Source organism: Simochromis diagramma, unplaced genomic scaffold (assembly GCF_900408965.1).
Source record: "Simochromis diagramma unplaced genomic scaffold, fSimDia1.1 OVJJ01000596.1, whole genome shotgun sequence".
NCBI lineage: Eukaryota > Metazoa > Chordata > Actinopteri > Cichliformes > Cichlidae > Simochromis > Simochromis diagramma.
Window position 1 is genome coordinate 9,834,357 of NW_024387245.1, and position 20,667 is coordinate 9,855,023.

The 20,667-nt window shown below is 39.5% G+C and overlaps 1 protein-coding gene across 7 annotated transcripts in view; it reads right to left on the reverse strand.

The window, feature by feature from the left end:
- The window catches only part of rgs3a (regulator of G protein signaling 3a), a 121,924-nt gene that overhangs the window by 18,393 nt on the left and 82,864 nt on the right, over window positions 1-20,667 (reverse strand). For all 7 annotated transcript variants that reach the window (XM_040053169.1, XM_040053168.1, XM_040053167.1 and 4 more), the window contains one exon: window positions 13,635-14,627. In XM_040053169.1, coding sequence (XP_039909103.1) covers window positions 13,635-14,627 — 993 coding nt within the window. The remainder of the gene's footprint in view (window positions 1-13,634; window positions 14,628-20,667) is intronic.

Below are 20,667 nucleotides of genomic sequence, written 5' to 3' on the forward strand. Positions count from 1 at the left end.
CCATTTCAGCCCCCTGTTTCTTTGTCTGTTTGACCACAAACTGACAAGCCAGTGTCTGAGCAATCCACTCCAACTAGTAAAGCATTAGATTGGTGCTGCGTGTCAGAGCCCCGCTTCCTGGCATTGTGTGGCAGTGTTTATGTGGCATACCCCATTCACAGTGATCTAATGATGCTGTTAAAACCTTGCATCACTGCCCTGCTCTGAACCTGGTTTTCCAGAAGCTCTGATGCGAGCCAGCTTTGATAAGTAAACACAGTTTTACCGATACTAAAATATTAACGGTTTAGATAGCTGGGTGGTGTAGGCTTTAGGCTATAACAGCAACAACAAAAAGATTCCCTGAAATATAAAGTGTTATTTTTAAGCACACGAAAGCCACAGAATTCAGAAGAAAGAGGACTTTTTTTTCACATGACTGTCTGCCTGATTTCAGACCGGTCTGCACAGTTTTCAATCTGGGTTGACTTTTATTGGTATAATCCTACTTGTGCATTCAAAAGTTGTTATCTGAACACCAAAATGCAATCATGCAATGAATATAACATAAAGCTCAGAATGTATTTCTATCTTCAAGCCCTCACCTAAAATCACTCTATGAGCTGTTTTTGATTTCACTGTGATAACGTAGCAATGAGCACAAAGCAGACAAAAGGAAAGGGTCAGACATCAATAGCATGAGCTGCAAAATGCAAAATTACAGCATGCTTCTTTATATTACAAATTCATTCATTCATTAGCCTTCCTCATCTGGCAAGAAAAACGCTTGCTTCAGGGAACTGGAAAACTGGAAAAACGGTTTATGTAGTTCATGCAACTGGATAAAATTGCATATTAGGCATTTGGTTTTGTGGTTTTTGGTCTCCTGTTTCTTTGTTAAATGTGAGCTTTTGCCTTTTTTCCTTTGTATACTGTTGTATTTTCTGGCTGATATAAACAATCCATTGTTCCTTCAGTGGTCCTTGGAGAGAGCAGAGTTTGCTGTTTTTTGTCTCTAGTCACCTATGTTTTTTTCCAAGTCTCTGGCATAAATCTGTGCAGATACTTTCAAGGGCAAGAAAAATGGCCAAGATAATCATCAAACAAGCAGCCTGTGTCTGGTGATTTTCCTGGGTTATGAAAGCCTGTTATGCAAATGGCCTATTATTACTTTTCAAAATAGAACGAGTGACGCACAGTTATATTCATGCAAGTATATAAAAAAAACATGTATTGAAGATAGTTTCACATAAAGGTCCCTACTTTGCGTAAAGATGTATTTTCTAACTCCAGGACCTCCGCAGGAAAGTAGTACTCGACAATTAGCTTTGCTTAATTTGAGGCAGATGACCGCATTTTATCACTCCGAATCATAATTATTTTTTTTAATTATCTCTCGTAGGTTTTCTCAGTAATTGTAGTGTAATATCAACACACACTGAAAACAAATAATCTAAAACTAATCTAAATTCAATTAAAGAAATCATACTTGATAATTAGAGGTCAAAAATTATAATGAACACGCTTTAATTAAAATAATCATTTGGAATGTGCTTTGGCACTGCTGTTAGACTGTTTTTATCATTCCTTCATGTGCAACACAGGCTATTTGGCGAAAAGATATTATAAGGTAATCGTACGTGTTCAATTTTATTTTACTTTTTTTTTTCATCTCTGGAAAGGAAATCAGTGATTAGACGCTGCATTAGACTTAAGGTATAATAAAAGACAACTGGTTATGCTCCAAAACAATTATCGCTGTTGAAGCTTTATTTTTGTTGTTTCTGCAAAAATTGTTGAAAAGTGTTTAAGTGGAAGAACTCAAAGTGACAACAGAGATGACATTGTATAGAGGGATGATTCAGATCGTGTTCCGTGTCAACGTTTCATTACGTGAACATCCACTGCCTTTTCAGAGTGAAAACTACCCTAAACTAAATAAAAGAGAAATGAACTGAATTCAGAGCATAAGGAAATTAGAGATCATTTCAGATTAAACACTAAAGTTAAATGTTACAACTGACAACATAGTGCTAAAAAAGATGGAGTCTTTAATTCTGGCATGTTAAACCATTTATATAGTTAATTAAGTTTGATTGGGTGACCTGTGTCTGAAGAGAAAAACAAGATAGGGAGAATATTGTAAACAATTATTCATATTCATAAACACGATGCTTTCAGTGCTTCTTTTGGTATGACATTTTCTTTCCACAGTTCTTTTATGGCTTTGTATTAAAAGCTCTGAGAAAACATTTTTAGATGCCTCTATAATTCTTTATGCATTATTATATAACTGCTTCAGTTATTGTTTTTCCAGCTTCCTTTATAAATGATAGGAAATAATCTTGTGGTCTTCCCAGTGGCTGCATGATGTTTATCTGCATTCATCGGTCAGAATGTGTACAGTTGTTGGTGTAACCGAACGGTAACATACACTCTAACACACATGCACCCAAACAGTACAATGGGACAACTACAATTATCAGAAATATCTCTGAACAAACTCAGTGACCAGCGGCCAGGATACTGACTCATTCCTACTCTAACTACATTATGAAAGTGGTTACAATAGGTGCATTGTCTGAGTGTGTGCTTGTGCTTGTGTGTGTGTGTGAGGATGTCTGGGTATATTGAATGCTTGATCTGATTCTTCCCTGCCTCCTGTTATTCAGCACCTCTCCGGAGATGGCTGCTTTCCTGCATTAGTACTTCCCATGTCATGGTATGTTAATGAACAATGCTAGGACAACGTCACTCTTTTGAGCTGCTCTGACAAGATGTCAGGTTACTAAGACATTTTCTGACCAGCAGATGACCTTTCTGCATGTAATTCTAAATGGCTGCAGCTACAGAGTTCTCCCCAAAACTGGCTGTTATACACAGACTGAAAAAGTAGGTCACTGATTCCTAATCAGAAGCAGCTACATTAGGAAGATGTCAAAAAAACAAACACACACTGAGCTAATTTTAAATAAGTATATAAGATATATATGTATATATACAGTAACCAAAGAGCTTCTCAGGTCAGAGTAATGGGATATTGTTCAACGCTAAAGTCAGTCAACAATTCAATTATTAATTACAAAATTGAATTGAGAATTCAGACCTACAAGCAAGCAGCAACTAAAGGGGGCTGCAGTAATGGCATAGCAGTCATTGACTCGAAAGGCTTTTCATCCAAGTATTTAAAAAAATCCTTATATTTAAAATTATGTTAGTTTGTCCAAATAACTTTGACCCTCTGAATGTATGTTTAAAATGGTCTATAATTCCCAAATACTTAAAGCAATTTTTTTTGTTAAATCCATTGACTTAAAGTTGAAAGTCTTAAAAACCCACTGTGGTGGTATACAGAGGCAAAACTACAAAACTGTGTCTTTACTGAAGTGTATATTTTGTAAAATAATAAGCCTTTAGCCTTCAAGGCTGCTGCAGCTGCAGATAAAATCCACATTCGTCCATCTAGATTTTTCAACATATTATTTCAGGATATCTAATGAACAACGTGTCTCATAAAATCTCAGTTTCTCTTGTAATTACTTTAATAGCCAAAGCAAGGAAAACTAAAAAGTCATCATGCTGACCTTGTTCAGTCTGATGACTTTTTTCATGTTCCATGTTTGGTGAACATCCTGACATCTTTATTACTACTGCTACTAAAGCTTCACAGCTAGGGTCAATATAGCAGTTACAGTCCTCAGCAATACAGACTGTTCAGATCATACTAAAGTGCGTTTGCACAGATAAGCTGCACTTTTTATAACTAGAACGTTACATCCCTGATAAAGGGAGGTTATTTAAATCCTAAATAATTACCACTGTCTTGGTGCAAATAAATTCTTTGCCTTTAGTTTCAGTATAATGTTTCCTCATCAGTATGAGGGAGCCAGATAACACTGTCCTATTGGCTTTATGTTGCATCACCGGGCTGGTGGTCAGTCTCGTTGATCATTACGGTCCTGAGCTCAGAGTGGTAACACATAGAGCAAGAGTGTTAGTGCTGTGAGTAGCAGGTGCTGCCTTGAATCTGTTATTAGCATTTTGTATTTTTTTCACAGCCAAGCAGAAGGGCTGGTTGCCACCAACTAAAGTGATTACTAGGAAAGTAGCAGGTCAGGAAGAGACGTATGGCATTCAAGAGGGAAGGAAGGAATGCTGCAAATGAGATTCCAAACACAGAAGAAGGGGAATGGTGTGGGTCACACATCCATTTGTGTAAATGTCATGCTTCCTCCGTCCCAAGGGAAGTAAACAACACACAACAGTCATGGAATATCTGGCATTACCATTGGTCTCAATGTGTAGAGTGACTGAGAACTTAAAGCATCTGCTCCCAGTCATTTTTAAGTCGCCATGTCCAAACTCTTTTACTTTGATGTGTTCTGAAAATCAGCAGCTTTAAAAAAGTATGTTTTATTTTTATTTATTATTTATTATTATTTTCTGTGCAAATAGTCCCTTAAAAAGTAACCTGTCCACCAAAAAGAAAACTGAAAGCAAAAGTAGAACATCAGTGCTTCTTGTGCGTCGGCTGTTTTAAAGCTATAAAATGCCTGCTAAAGACTAATGTCATTCTCCAATCTGGACTAAAAGAAATGGTTGGCTTTGTAAAAAAAGTTTTATCAACTAAAAATAAACAAAAGCTATAGCAGTGTATTTAATACATTTTGTGAAATTAATAATTGTTCTCTCTCTATAGCAAACTAAATGTACTTTACGTTTAAAAAAAAAAAGGATAAACATTATTTATACTGTGTCCAAGCTGGGTCAACTTTACGTTAATTAGTACCACTGCTGCATGATTAAATGTGAGGCATTCAACAGATTATTGTTGTCATAACAGAAAATAGCAAGCAAAAGAACTCCATGGAAAATACATAAAAGGGTTAGGAATAAAAAGATTATTCATTAGCTAAATTACATCTTTTATTCCATAATGAACAAGCAAAGAGTGAACTGTGATTTTCCTGTCTTTACCCTTCAGGGCTGATTGCTCCATTGACTCTGTTCCCATCCTGTGAGGACAGCATGTGTGTTCCTATCCTCCCACCAGCATTGTTCTCCCTGACTTCTGCTGCCCAGGGAGTACAACAGAGTGTACGACTTTGTCCTGTTTCTGTGCGTGCTGGGACACACTTACATGCTTCTACAATGCAAATCAAGGCAGATTTATGTGCTGATAGCACAAATTGCACATGTACGTCTGTCTCCATGTATGTCCCTCTTTTACTTCAGTCAGAACACTCAGTTAATTCAAAGTCTATCCAAGGCAACCGACTGTGCAGCTGAATGCTCAGATCTGGTATTAACAGTATTACCAACTGCAATAATAGCGACCTTGAAGAGTATTGACAGAGTACTGTCTGTTAGCACTACACAGCAAGTTTCATGTACTGAATGATTTGCCATTTATAATCTGTGAAATAATTTGCGAAGGACTTAGATGAAAATTTTGAAGTATTTGGAAGTATTTTACTGAGTGGAGATCATCCAGCAAAATGTGAATGTGACTGATATTGCGGCCAAACTTCAACTGAGCTCATAGAGAGATGGAAGATGAAAATCACCACTGAGCACACTTTCTTGAGACTAATGCTAGCTAATGCTAGCTTGCCAGCTAATCTACAAGCTATCTAGGCAAAATACTGTCTTGAGTGGATAAGATCAGCTAATTCATCCAAATTTATGAGGCTGATATGGCAACTTAGCTTGCTATTTTCCAATGATTTGTTGGTTTTTATCCAGCAAAATGAAATATGTATAACTGATGTTTGCGCTTCACAACACTAGCTAAAAGAAAAACCAAAGTTAGCTAAAGGACAGAAAGAAGTTACACGTGTCCTGCACTGGTGGCCAAAATCTGTTTTGTTGCTATTATATTTATACCCAGCTACAAGGTATGTATGCTGGTCTCTCAGTCAGTTTACAACATAGGGTATGATAAAGGGTAGAGGAGGATTTCCCTCTCTCTGGTCTACATATCTCCCCCCTGCTAATTTTTTTAATATCCCCAGTGGGGATATAAAAATGCACCCTACCCCCTCTGATTCTTACTGCTTCATTTCAGAACGATCTACAGCATGAACAACAACACAGCGAGAAAGTGAGTTTTCCTTTCAGCACTTCAACACAGATGACACTGCCTGTTAAGTGGGGCTATAATCTAATTCTTTCCACTACAACCTCTTATTAAGCCACTAAGTAAATATGCTTTAGAGTACAAACCTAACCAAATAAATGAGAAATGAACCAAATTCCCCCCCCAAAAAAAAATCCTATGTATTCCTGGACATCATTGACATCAGAATTCCTTACACAGATGAGTTATCCAGCTTCTTATCACTTTTTACAGCTATGCAACAGGGCTGCTGTCATCATGCAGTTCTAAAGGGAATCTTTAAATAAATTATGTGCAGGGTTTGTTGGCTTTGCAACTGATGGTGCCTCTGCTGTGATGCACTAATAGAGAGGAAAAGCCACAAAAGAGCAAAACGATCAGTCATACACTTTATAATGAACCTGATCGTCATTTACTGCATATTGAATACGGTCCATGATGCTGCAACACACTTTAAAGAGCCAAGTCATTTTCACATATTCATTAACTCTCAAACTCAGAAAGTCTACTATTGATCTCAATAAATATAACATAGTTAGAGTTGCCTCCTTTGCCTCTTTAGAGATTTGAATGTGTGGTTAAAAGAGGAGCAGTGTGCTGCAGATGATGCTCTGCAGGATAGTAGAATATATGCCAACATGCAAGCAAGCTATTAAATATAGAGGAATATTTGTTTTATTAAATATTTTATTAAATACCCAGTCGGCCAAACATTGCTAGGTGGAAGAAGGATCTGATTTAGTTTTGGTATGTTTAACCATTTGTATTGTCTCACTGAGCCAAATGCATTTGGAGACAAAAACAGGAGACTGAGAAAATTGCTCTTTTTAAGTGAATTTGATTAATTTAAAAAAAAACTTCACTACATTACTTTAAATGCTGAGATTAGATGTATACGTTCAGAGCTTTTTTTTCTGAAGCTCATAATTATTTTAATAAGACAAACAGTACCAACTAGAGCAATGTCCCGTAAGCTTCACTGTGCAAAAGTGGTGGGTGACGCACACATATGTGAACAACAGTTCCGTTAAAGGCCACAGGTATCATTAATAACAACAGCTGTACACGGGTTACTTATGGAACCATCTATAAACATTTATTTATCTAAATATTTTGCCATAGCAGTATTTTTTGGCTGACTCAGCCAAAATACTGCTATGGCAACGAGCACTGTAAACACCTCAGTTCAAACACACAGAGGACACAACTATGAAACAGGAGGCCTTCTGGAGTCTGTCTTGTCTTGAGTCATCTGAATGTCAGGAGAATGCCAGTGATAGCATCCAAAGTCCCAACATTTACCGACCAAAGAGAATACACTATAGGAGACTGAGGTGAGCAGACAGCGTGGGTCTGCTAGTAAGTGCTCTGACATCAGGGCAACGTGTCTGACGAAAGAAAAGCATCATCAAACACTCTGCACAGTAATTAGTTTAAAGGTCACTGAGCAGATGCTGATGGTCATTCCTGTATACTGCTCAAAGTCTTGCATATTCCCGAGATGCAAGTGATAACGTGATATTGTATTAGTCATCAAGCTGATGACAACTGAAACAATACTCTCCAATGATTTCCTAGCTCTCAGTCAGTTAGGTCTGTTAGGTCTCCCGTGTTGGTTCTTCATACTGTAGCAAGTCACTAACTTTGTTAAGTGTTAGTACTGGAAGCAGGTGTCAGGCAGTCTGTTACAATTACTGAGACAGGGTCCTCTACAGTCATTGGTATTGACATGTGTAAAGCACTCCTTCATGCACAGTTCAGAAGAGTAACTATTCACGAAGCCCATTAAAATGCAGGCACAGTCACAAACAGGCAAACAACTGATAACAAATAAACAAGGGTAATGCAAGCATAATTACTCAGGATTAGCTAGCCTTTGTTGTGGGGGTTTTGTAAAAATGCACAACTCCATGAATGAGTGGTTAAGTAGTAGCACTGGAGTATGAACGTTGAGATCTTTAACAAAGATTACATTTTTAAATCAGACACACTTTTTATGTGTCTGTATTCTACTACTTTACTTTTGTATGAATTAGTTAAAGTACACTTATCAAGCCTGGAATTTCTCCACATGTTAAAATGGTGTTCGTAGAGCTACGAGAACCAGCTTCTAACAAACGTTTAAGGAGTGGATGTAAGCAATAACATCATTCTCAAAGCCAATAAGAATATTATGAACTTCTACTGAACTTAGTTTAACTTAGTTAAAATGCACATTGCAACAGGAAAGCCTCTACTCAGCACTGAAACATCCACAGCATACATGTTTGGTTCTGGATGCTCTAAGCTGGCCTAGCACAAGTTTAATCAAGTTTACCTATACTGTGCTTTTAGAGAGGATTATGTTGGACAGATACATTTTTACATATTACAACATTTAATCATATGTCAGTAATCTACAATTATTAATATCTGTCAGCTCTTTTGAGATGCCAGCACAGAACACTGCATGCCTCATTCACTAAGCATGAAAAGCCAGTGCTGAAGGGAAAGTGGTTTGCAAAGTGGCTTGCAGATGTGAAGTCATTTTAGGGCAGGCTAACTTGGATAAGTAGATAGCAATATATTATCTGGGCTAATGGACTCTGCACGACAACATAAACTTAATTTTCATCTCTCCAAAGCACTTCATCTGCTGGTGTGGATAGAGACATTTTGTATGGGACCTGCAGCTTCAACCTGAATATTTTATTCTTCATTAGGCAATAAAGTTACCGCGTGGTTTCTTGCTTTATAAGATGTTAAAAGTCAGTTGAGAAAGTGACTCCATGAAAATCACAGCATTAAAACAGTGCGCCGTAGGAAAACCACTGGCACTGTGTGTGGGTGCATGTGTGTGTGTGATTTACAAGTGCCATAACTTCTCGTGATATGCCAAAACAGTTCAGGCCAATGTTGTAAATAAAACGAATGGAAACTGTTATGTGGAAAAATTGAAGGAGAATGCAAGAGGACCTCTTGGCTGTGTGTTGTTCTGTAATGTAGTTACAATATGGCCGAGAGTGAAAATGAATCATTAAAAAAGAATAAGAAAGAATGAAATAAAGCTCTGTTTGCATACAGACTGACTAAGGGATTGTTTGATGCAGAAATATGTATATAGACTTAGACGTATATATGTGCCACCTCGGGTTTGTGGGTATGTGCGGTTACTTTCTCCCCAACTGTGCATTCCTCTTCCTTCTTAAGTCAAAATTTAAAAAACAAATGAACAATCAAACATACAGAGACAGGGATAGGGGAGAATGACATAACATCTCTCTGGAACTTTCCAGACAGCACAGAAGACTTCACCGAAAGACAAAGGGAGATGTCCCTGATTTCACAACAAGAGATAATAAATTGTTCCCAAATTTAAAAAAAGAAAAAGTCCTGTTCAGACTTACATAACTCCTTTTTCCCTTTATTGGAAACGTACATGGACACTCACATTACATTTACATTATGGACTCTCCGCCATTAAAGTTTGCTGTAAACTGTGGAGTAACACAGCACAACCTAAAAAAAACATTGCATTCAGTTCATTCACATTTTTTGTCAATAAGTAGGAGGTGACAGGATGCTGTGTTGACTGCTCTGAAAGTTTGCTCAGTCTCAGTAAATATTTACATGTTACTCATTTAGCATTGCAGTGGACTGGCTGTGCCCTGCGTGCATTTGAACTGTGGCCTTTTGTCCCATCCAGGCCAACTACTGTACAACAAAATCAAGAAAACCCACACTTTTGTCCACAACGCCATCTGTGTTCAGTGGGTCGTAGTGCTCACAGACGATACGTGCCGATTGTGATGTGCGCCTTGGCACCTGGCAAATTACCTGTGGCGCCTGTTTTGTTTTATGCTGAAACAAAACACTTGAGATGAGCCTGGTACTCATCAATACACTGTATTTTTAAACAGTTTCCATGAATAACTTATTTAGTTCATTCAGTAAAAAAAAAAAAAAACCAACCAACCCTATTCTTAGGCCCGGTCATGCGCTGAGCCATGTGAGATAAACACAATAATCTTGATATGGAGTCCTATAACCTTTGAGCTAAAATTAACAAATATGCAATTTAGGGCCTGAGGAATAATGAGAGACAAGGATTAATAGAATAGTTTTTCTAGTGGAAAATTGCTGGGGCTTTACTCATATTTTTCTGTGTCACCCTAAAATAGAATATTTAAGTTCCTGTAAATGTTTTTCTTGCTTATTATTACAGCACAGAAATTATTATGTAAAGGCCAGAAAAACAGAAGCCAATCTTTTCTCTGAAGGTACGTCACTCCAAACACACTGCTGTGTGTTCTATTGTTTTAACCTCTTTAATGTGTGCTTAACCCTAACTATCTCAATGAGTGTTTTTCTAGCGTTCAACCTGTTTAACATAATACATATGCTTTACTCTCCCAATGATATTTTAGATATTAGTTTATAAAAATATTATAAAAATAAGATTATGTGCACAGTGCACAAACATTACCGGAAAACATCTGCATACGTACTGAATTTTTAAGTTATGTTCAAGCCAAAAATATGTTTTTTTCTCTCTCTCTTTAAATAATGCTAAATAATGTTAAACAACTGTTTTTATTATTTCATGTAAAAGTAAGAGAGGGGGAGTTAATGTTATATAATACTGGACAGCTACAGAAGCAGCCTTGCATGAGAGAAAACTGCAAGTCGGTCTCAGTGATTGGGCTGGAAGTACGCTGAGACCATTTTTACAACTGTCAGAGGTGTCCATAACATCATGCCAAACTACACCGATGTTAAATGTTAAATACATACTAATTTGTTTTCATCAGTGTTCATTTTATACTATCTGCCTGGGTCCATCCTTATGTCAACGCAAGAATGTAAGCATCACACACATTCAGTAAACACACTGAAATAGTTTCCCCACCCAACATCTGTAAAGAGAGGCGATATTTATTCAAAATCCAAACAAACATTTTAGCCCCGTAAACAGATTGTTTCTTTCTTTCTTTGGGTTGCTTGGGTTAGATCCTCACGTCAGTGACATCTGCGAGGGGGTGGGTGTCTGTGCAGCGAGAGGAGAGTCAATGTAATGACCTCACTGGAAATTTATTGGTTTTAGCTCCTTCTGTAAAAACTACTGTAAAAAAAGGATCATTTGATCACCTCTGGTTTCCATTTGTTTTGGTTGTTTACATAGAACAATTTTAGCTTTTTAAATCAAACTTTAAAAAACTAATTAAAAAAATATTGTTTACCACATTCATGGTAAAAAAAAAAAAAAAATACAATGATTTTACATAGATGACTAACAATTATTTGAAATCAAATTTGACTTTCTGTCTCATAAAGTATTTTGTTCGTGCGGTAACATAAAACAAGCACCAAGCACCTTGAAAGAGCACTACTACTGGCTACTTGGTTAAGACACAAATTTAAGTATTACTGGTTTAAACTTTTTAAAACGTTTATTGCTATAACTTTGCTTTCTGTTGTCTTTGATTGAAATGCCTTATAAAGTTTATGTAATACCGTAAAATACCACAGGAACTGCTGGAATGTGAAAAGACACCAAAGAACTTTTACATTTATAAACAGTTGAGCTAGATCAGGTTCATTGCATGGATAAAACATGAACAGCTGAAAAGTCGAGAGACAAAAATGCGAGGATTAAAAAGAAACAGACAAAAGTATATTCAAATTTTTCACCGGTCCGGTCCTTGCTTACCGTTTCACTGAAGCAGTAAGCAAGAAAAATCTCACAGTCAAACAAACTGACATTATTTTTCTTGACCTGCTCTCTGTCCGTCCCTGGCTCTCTTTGCACTGATGATAGGCCACTAAAAACATCAAGTGAGAAGAAAAGGTGCAGAACGGAAAGAAAGACAGGAGGACGCCTGGTGCTTGTTAAAGGCCAGACACACTTTCTAACGCACACACACCAACCTGCAGCGCACTGAGTTGTGTGCAAAGTATCTTATAGTGTATGATAACTGATGTGGCACGTCAAATATTCATGAGCAAGTTATTCAAATAGTAATAAAACAATGTAATCAGTGAAGCCAAGGTTTCACTGCAAGTTTAAAACAAACACGATCAGACAACATTGTTTCTGTTTGTTTCTTTGTTTTACCTCTAAAAACAATGTCAAGGTTAATCAATGATTCTAAATTAATTAAAGTCCCCACCCCCTGTGGCTAAATGGTTCTGATAAGTGGTTCTGATTTCATCCTACTGTAACAGCATAACACTGCAAACCAAATAGCTCTAGATAGCTTTAACTAAAACACACACACACACTCTGCGCCTGAAGATGTCACAAGATTTATTAACGAGTGGATTTGGCATGTCATTTTAAATAATGGAAACAAAAGCCTCAAAGGAACTGTATCCATGACGCCAAGAGGTAGTAAAATTACCCTTGAATCTGCCAAGACCGATAGGCTGCAGCTCCGTCTGCTGCATTCCTTCCCTGCGCAGTGTACACACCTTGCCATTTAAGGCTGCCGAGTGTGCTGACAGACTTGTGGAGGGAGAGGCAGATAAAAAGGAGAAGTATTTTTGATAAAGCAAGCACTTAATCAGCTCTGTTACTAATATATAGTAGAGCCTACTGAGTTCTGCTATCACTGACTTATTTTCCTTCCATTTAATACATTTTTCTGATCCTTCTTTTCTTTCTTTCTCATTTTTTCCAAACTATTTCTTCTGAAACATGTGTACAGGTGTGCAGACCAGCACTATAAATAGTTTTGGAAGAAACAGTGGCACAGATGATTAATCGTCCGTGTGCACCGTCAGTGTGATAATTCTAAGGACAAATAAAAAACCTATTACTTCATAGTGAACATGAACACGAGACAGAATAATTTCTCAGTTAGCATTACTCAACACTGGCATGAGCAAAGTGAGAAAAAGGCACAACTGTTTCTGTTGCTGAGTGTGAGCTGCATAAGGCAAGACAATACGATGCATGCTACCCTCTGCTGGACAAGTGAAACAACATTTACCGGCACTTAATCTCAAACTGCAGAAATCCTTCTCAAATAGGAGCCCATAAATTATTTCATTATTGCACTATTCTATTTTTGTTTGTTACCTTTACAATTTTCTACAATTCTTGACTCTTAAAACTTACAGAGATTGGTATGAGATGTGGGAAACACACTGCTATTATAGATAATGCTATAATTCCACAGTATTCTTGGATCTTTTACAGATTTTTACATAACAACATTAGAGAGCCAATGAGACAGTCATTTGAAATTTATGAAAGTTTAACAGTCAGCATTAAAGTGTTTTGTATGTAAATGTGAGCAATCTGTGAATAATTATAAGTGTTAATTACAAGCTGATGTAATCATAACACCAGGTAGAGCATGCATTTGCTCTGCTTTACCACTTGATGTCACCCTTTTCACTAAAACCACTGGAAAGTAACTGGGCTATTCAGGAGGAGTAGCTGAAACACCGCTGGTCAATATCGCAGTGCTTGTTTGTGTGTGTTTCTTGTTGCTTGTACTTCGTGACCTGTTCTCTCTGTGCCTCACTGGTATTTCACAGTGACGTTGCTTACCTTCCTCCCAGAAAATAGCATACACAGCTGATGCATGGAGCCTCCATTCTTGGTCAGCTCTTTCTTCAAGGTTTTAGGTGACGGGAGTGTCCAGCCGCCCTTGTGGGATCCCCCTCCAGTTTCTAGGCAGTTGATGGCGTTGTCAGAAGTGAAGCAAGGTGTGCGGGGGTCCTGCAGGAGGCTGCCCTCGCTGTGTGTGCGCCTGCGGAGGGAATTTTGCACACTCAGCCCCCCTCCTCCGTGTTTCTCACACGTGGCACCCTCTACCATGCTTCGGCGCTTGCTGTCACTGCGTTGCAGGTAGGCATCGTCGCTGTCGTCTTCATCATCTTCTTCTTCAGACTCCTCGTCTTCGTCTTCATCGTACTCTTCTTCGTCAGTGTTGGGTGAAGAAAGGGCATCGGCGCTAAAGGAGCGGTCAAGGCGGAGCTCCGGGATAACAAACGAAGATGAGGAGGAGGAAGGGGGAGCGTTGGTGTCAGGCGGCTCTGAGACATTGTCCTCATCTGTGTTTGACACCACCAGGTTTAAGTTCACCTCCTCCTCGTTCCTCTCTCCTTCCTCCTCTCCTTCATCTTCTTTCTCGCAGCCTTCGCTCCAGACACTCTTTCTGCCGGCCTCCTCTTCCTCTTCATCCTCCTCTTCCTCTGGCTTGTTCTCCTCATCCTTCCTGTCCTTCCAGAGTTCCATCTCATGCCCCTCTATGCTCTTGGAATCCTCACCCTCAGTGGAAGGCGGTGGTGTTGGAGGTACCTTAAGTCCCTCGTCAGATCCCACCAGACTTCTAAGGGGCATGTAGACCTCATCCAGAGGGGTAAGTGGCTCTGAGGGGTGAGGACTACCCAGCGTTGGGGGCTCAGAGGGACTGGAGGGATACAGGCTGCTTTCCTCCCCTTCTGAGCTACGTGTCGGCAGATGGAGGCATACACCTCCTCGATCTCCTCCTACTCCACCCAGTTCACATGAAGGGGCATCCACCTTAGGCTCCAACATCTGGAAAGAGAGGAAAAGACAAAAAGAAAGACACAGAGAATGAATAGTCAGCCTCAGGCTGTTTGGATAAACCCACTTAACACTTTCATTCAGTACTCCTATAATGATGTTGAGTTATACTGGCATGACGAGACGAGACAAAACAGTGTCTTTTGGGATGATCGCAGTGCCATTTAAAGCAATAATGCTCCTGCAAATTCTTGCATAGAGACTATCATGACCTGGCTGCGCCACCTGGAGGAGACGGAGGAACACATCCCACATCTGGAATGCTTACAGCCATGTCATGAGAGAGAGCACACCGTGGACCAAGGTAAAGCAAAGGAAATCTCAGATACTCATCTTGGGCTTCCAAGGTATGAAAAGAGACATACAAAACAACTTCACTGGTAATTTTTGTCCCCAACACTGCATCAAATGATAAAATGCCATACTGTAATATTAGTGCAAGTGAGTTCATATTGTGATATACTACTATTCAGTTCACCAGTGCTGCTGGCTGCTGCACAACACTCGAGCTTGCTGCAGTGACTCAGTCAAATTAAACTGGTACTGTGCCCACGAGGCAGTGGAATAGAAAACAAACCAAACCTCTTGCAGAAACTAATGAGATTACTCCTACATTAAAAAAAAACAAACAGCCACCCATCTTTTCATCCATCTATCTCCCCTGCGATGTTTCAAAACATTTGAAAGTATAGCTGTAGTCCACATGACCACTGCCCTCACCCATTTCCCAAGGCCTAACATAATAACCCTGTCACACACTAATGTGAATGTGTGTGTAACAGCACAATGCTTGTCCTCCTCCCATGCACTTGGCAATCCATCCCTTTTAACATCCTTCCAAAATCATTTTTGAGTTGGCCCACATCATTCATGCCCGCATATTTTAATTTGCATTTTAAAAAAAGGTCACAGAGTAGTCGGTGATGCTGAACATATCAGTCTGAGTATAGGAAACATTTACAAAGTTGAAACTTTTTAGTGGGATGTGTTGATGCTGCATTTTATTTCTGTTTTCTGTTCTTCTTATCAGGAACACCTAACATGTGTTAGGTGTTCACCACTAAATATGGTTCAGAGACACCTTCCTGAAACCAGAAGACTTTAAACAGAGGGGCCCTTGACCCAAGATAGAATAATTTACCACAGGACAATGACAGTGGTCCAAGAAAAAGTACCAAAAATAAAATCTACCTGTTAAATCCCAGATCTCCAAGTCTACAGAATCACTTTTGACTTGTTTAAGTCTCCATCAAGTCTTGTGAAGGGCCTCATTGTACTGGCCAAGTTAAACTATGATGACAAGCTGCAGTCACAAGATGCAGTGCTCTAACTGGAGATAATATTGCCTCCTCTCAGGCAGTTCTCATGATATTTCACAAGACGTTTGTGTACTTACACAGCTCAAATTAGTTTCTGCGGAAACAATTGGCCTGGTTGTATTTTTGTCTAAATTTTTGGCCCATATTTACAGAAAAAGGTGCTCTTTCATTCAGCACCAAACATAAACAAAATCCCAAAATGTTTTAACATTAACGGCTTCCATTGCTGCCCTTGTGCAGAAGATAAGATAAGAATATGGATACTAAGTACATAAATCAGCCATTATTGTTTTTTGTTTCTTAGTGGATGATGTGCCTGGCCTCTACAGTTATTTTAAAAAGAAAATAACCGCTCTTTTAATTTTAGCGTTTTACATATCATGACATAATAAAAAATAATCTGAATATGAAACAAAAACGAATACAAAAAACGCAGAAGCAGTGTTGAAAATTAAAGAGAGTCTTACTGCTTCTTTGGGAATTAACAGGGTAATTAGCAGCCAGGTGCTGTTAATCAAATGCACTTGATTAATTGATCATCAGCAAGTGCACTGCAAGCGCTTCAGTAAAGGCTGATGTTTTGGCACTTTGCCTATTTGAAGCATTCAGGCGTGTATTAACACAACGATTTATAGAGAAGGAACTATTGCTAATCATCAATCTGTGAAGGGTTATATGATCATTTCCAAGCAATTTGAAGTTCATAATAAGTAGAAATCATTCGAGACAGTAGCCATTATTCCCAAGACGTCTCAGGAAATTCACCCCAAGGTCAGATTACACTGCTCGGAGAAATTGAAGGAAAAAAAAAGAGCTACATCTCAGACTCTACAGCCCCCAGTTAGCATGGTAAATGTCAAACTCCATGACAGCATGATTAGAAAAAGACTGAACAAGTATCGCCTGTTTGGAACGGCTGCTAAGAGAAAGCACCTTCCCTCTAAAAAGAAAGTCGTGACACAGCTTAGGTTTGCAAAGATGCATCAAGTAAGCTACAAGACTTCTGGAACAATGTCCTCTGCACATATGAGACCAAAGTGAAGATGTTAGTGTTTAGCGCCCTCCAACGCAGCATATCAATGACAACACCTCATACCACCTGGGTATGAAACTTGGCTTTGTTTTGCAGCCACAGGATCTGGGCACCTTGCAGTCAGTGAGTTGACCATAAACTCCTCTGTATACCAAAGTGTTTTATGTGTGTGAAGCAATGAGGCTCAAATTGGGTCATGCAACAGGCCAATGATCCAGAGCACACTAGCCGAAAAAGAATGAATGAAAAGGAAAAGAATCAATGATCCAATCAAAATCCAGACCTCAACCTTATTGAAATGTTGTGGTAGGACTGAAGAGAGCTAAGAGAGCTGTGTGTAAATGAATACCTGTAAACATTCAATGAACTGAAGCGACGCTGTAAAGAAGGGCGGGCCAAAATCCTTTCAGCACAATGTGAAAGAATCATGAAATTACATGAAAACAATTACTTCAAGTTACTGGCGCTAAAGGCGATTCAAAACATACTGAATCACATGACTTATTTAATTTCTCACACATGGCTTCTGCATCTTGGCTTCGTGTCTGCTGAATAAATATTGACACTTTATAATAAATCATGTTTTGTAGTTCCCTGAAGGTTGTATACACCCAAGTTTAGACCTACTAAAGATGATTTATGTCCTGATATGTAAAACCTTAAAACTGAAAGACTGTACTTTTTTGAGCATACAACAATTAATGTTACTCTTTATACATTTTGACTTGTTCACCTTCCATTTCTAAATGGTCCACTGTAGCCTAGAGATAAAATCAAGACCCCATTACCTCCAATATAAGCTCTGGTGAGATAGAGGGTATATAGGAGGTATTTTTAGAATGAAATGTACTTTGATAAAAGCCAAAGAGGAAACTGGAAGTAAAGCTTATCACTTTATCCTTTCTTCTCCTTACTTTGCCTCTGTTCATTTATTCTTCATGTTGTGCAAGTCATAGCAGTGAGTCACTGACAGTAATTGATGACTTTTAATCATGTTACAAGGCTTGTCACAGGATAAATATGATGATTTCAAGGGAATCTAAGATGTTTGGGGATATATATAATTTTTTCCTTCTGTGTTTCTTCACATATTTAGACCTGAGATTTATATGGAGTCTATTTTTGCACCTTGCCTACCCCATCTCTCTCTGTCTTATGCACACAAACCCCTGGCCATTGAAGATATGGCTAGAGACACAATGGAGCCACCTGTCCTGTCAGATACACTTGTTCCTTCTCACATTCTCCACAGCGAGCACACACATACACGCACAAAAATCAAGGAGCTTTGCATTAACCTCTTTTAAGCAACATGTCCTCGTGTCTTAAGCCGAAGACCAAGAACAAACATATCAATAAATTTTGAGATACCTTCCAAATATGACATTGACTTCACTGCAGACTTTTTAACATTGTCTGTTCCCTGAATCTGCCTTAAAAGATGAATGAAACACACAGGCTAATGGGCCATGAGACATCTGCGGCGTGCAAGCCCTTTGTGTCTATGTTTGCGTCTGTGTGCGGTGTGTGCATATAGCGCATGTACACGTGTTCCAAAAGTGTTTCACAGTCATCAATGTTTCAACAGAATATAATCTCCACCATTGCTTCATTAAGGAAGGAAACAAAACCAGCCCTAAAAGGCAGAGAGAGTGAGAGAGTGAGATGCAGGGTGGGAGAGTGAATAGATGGAGGAGACAAAGTGGATAACAGAAACAGAAGGAGGAAAGGAGGAGGGGAGTCAGTGAATGGCAACAGCACAGAAAAGAGATAAGTGAGTGGAAAAGGGCTGAGGAGAGGAGAGGAGAGGAGAGGAGTCTGAATCTTACATCTTATCTTTGTATGAAGCTTATAGTTAAGGATAAATCACACAACCCTGTACCATCCCTTGGTTATGTTGAGATAGGCTCAGACTGCTTCATGTGATGCTCTGTGATGCACTGAGCATTTTGTTTCCACACACCTCTTCTCAATCCCCATGTGTTTCTTTTCTCTCCCTTATGCCCAATTTATGCTTCAGTGGAAAATGTATGCCGTATCTTATGAAGTCACCTGACATGCACCTCCTGAAAAATGTAACTACACGTTGGGGAGAATCAGCCCACATCTACTGTGATTGGCCTGTTCATTACATCCTATAACATCCTGCAGCACTGAATTTATCCATGAGATGATAACAATCATTGCCTCAGTATAAAGAACAATAATCGCAGCGTCAATATAAGGACTCACAAATGTCAGCAGATTCCTGGAGGGAATTTGCTGAAACTCCCGAAATGGATGTGAGCGAATGTACAAAGTAGAGAAAAAAAACCTGAGGCAAACATATATCAGGAAAAAAACGGAAAGCGAGGAGCCAGGACGAATAAAAAGTCCCGGCAGTTTTTTTTTTTTTTAAATCGTCTGGCACGACGTCACAGTAATTAACAAATAAGCATAAATGTGGGCAATGACATCAACTACTTACGTAGGTTACGTACAAAGGTTCCCCACAGGAATCTAAATCAGGCATAAGTCTGTGTTTTGTCCTGTTTCCCTACGGTCACTCCCCTCATCCCCCAGCAGCAGCAGCATTTGGCTGCCCCTCCCTGTGCCTGGTTCTGCTGGTGGTGTCTTCATGTTAAAAGGAAGTGGTTTTTCCTTCCCCTCACTGCAAAGTTCCTGCTGTGATTGTTGGCGTCTTCTCCCAGGTAGGGTCTGCAGGTTCTTTACCTTACAGTATAAGGGTCCTTGAGGCGACTGTTATGATTTGTTGCTATATAAATAAGCCTGAATTCATCCCCTGGACGGGGATGAGTCTGCCTACAGGAGGGAGGTTGAACGTCTGGTGTCCTGGTGCAGCCACAACAACCTGGTGCTGAATGCCCAGAAGACAGTGGAGATTATTGTGGACTTCAGGAAGCACACAGCCCCACTCCCCCCCATCATCCTGACTGACACCCCCATCACCTCTGTGGACTCATTCCGCTTCCTGGGTACCACCATCACCCAGGACCTGAAGTGGGAGCCCACCATCACCTCCGTCATTAAGAAAGCCCAGCAGAGGATGTACTTCCTGAGGCAGCTGAAGAAATTCAACCTGCCAACACGGACGATGATGCAATTCTACACTGCAATCATCGAGTCCATCCTCACCTCCTCCATCACCGTGTGGTACGCTGGAGCCACTATCAGGGACAAACAGAGACTGCAGCGTGTTGTGCGCTCTGCTGAGAAGATGATTGGTTGCAGACTCCCATCTCTGCAGGACCTGTACACCTCCAGGACATTGGGGCGTGCAGCACGGATCTCAGCTGACCCTTCTCACCCTGGACACAGTCTGTTTGACCTGCTCCCATCAGGCAGGAGGCTTCGGTCCATTCGCACCAGAACCTCTCGCCATAAGAACAGTTTCTTCCCCTCTGCTGTTGGACACATGAACAATAACCGTATGACTGTTCCCACCACTAACACATGACCCTACGCTGTGTTCACTGCATCATTCCATGTTTGGCACTGATCACCACCTGCACTCATGTACAGTGGGGCAAAAAAGTATTTAGTCAGCCACCGATTGTGCAAGTTCCCCCACTTAAAATGATGACAGAGGTCAGTAATTTGCACCAGAGGTACACTTCAACTGTGAGAGACAGAATGTGAAAAAAAAATCCATGAATTCACATGGTAGGATTTGTAAAGA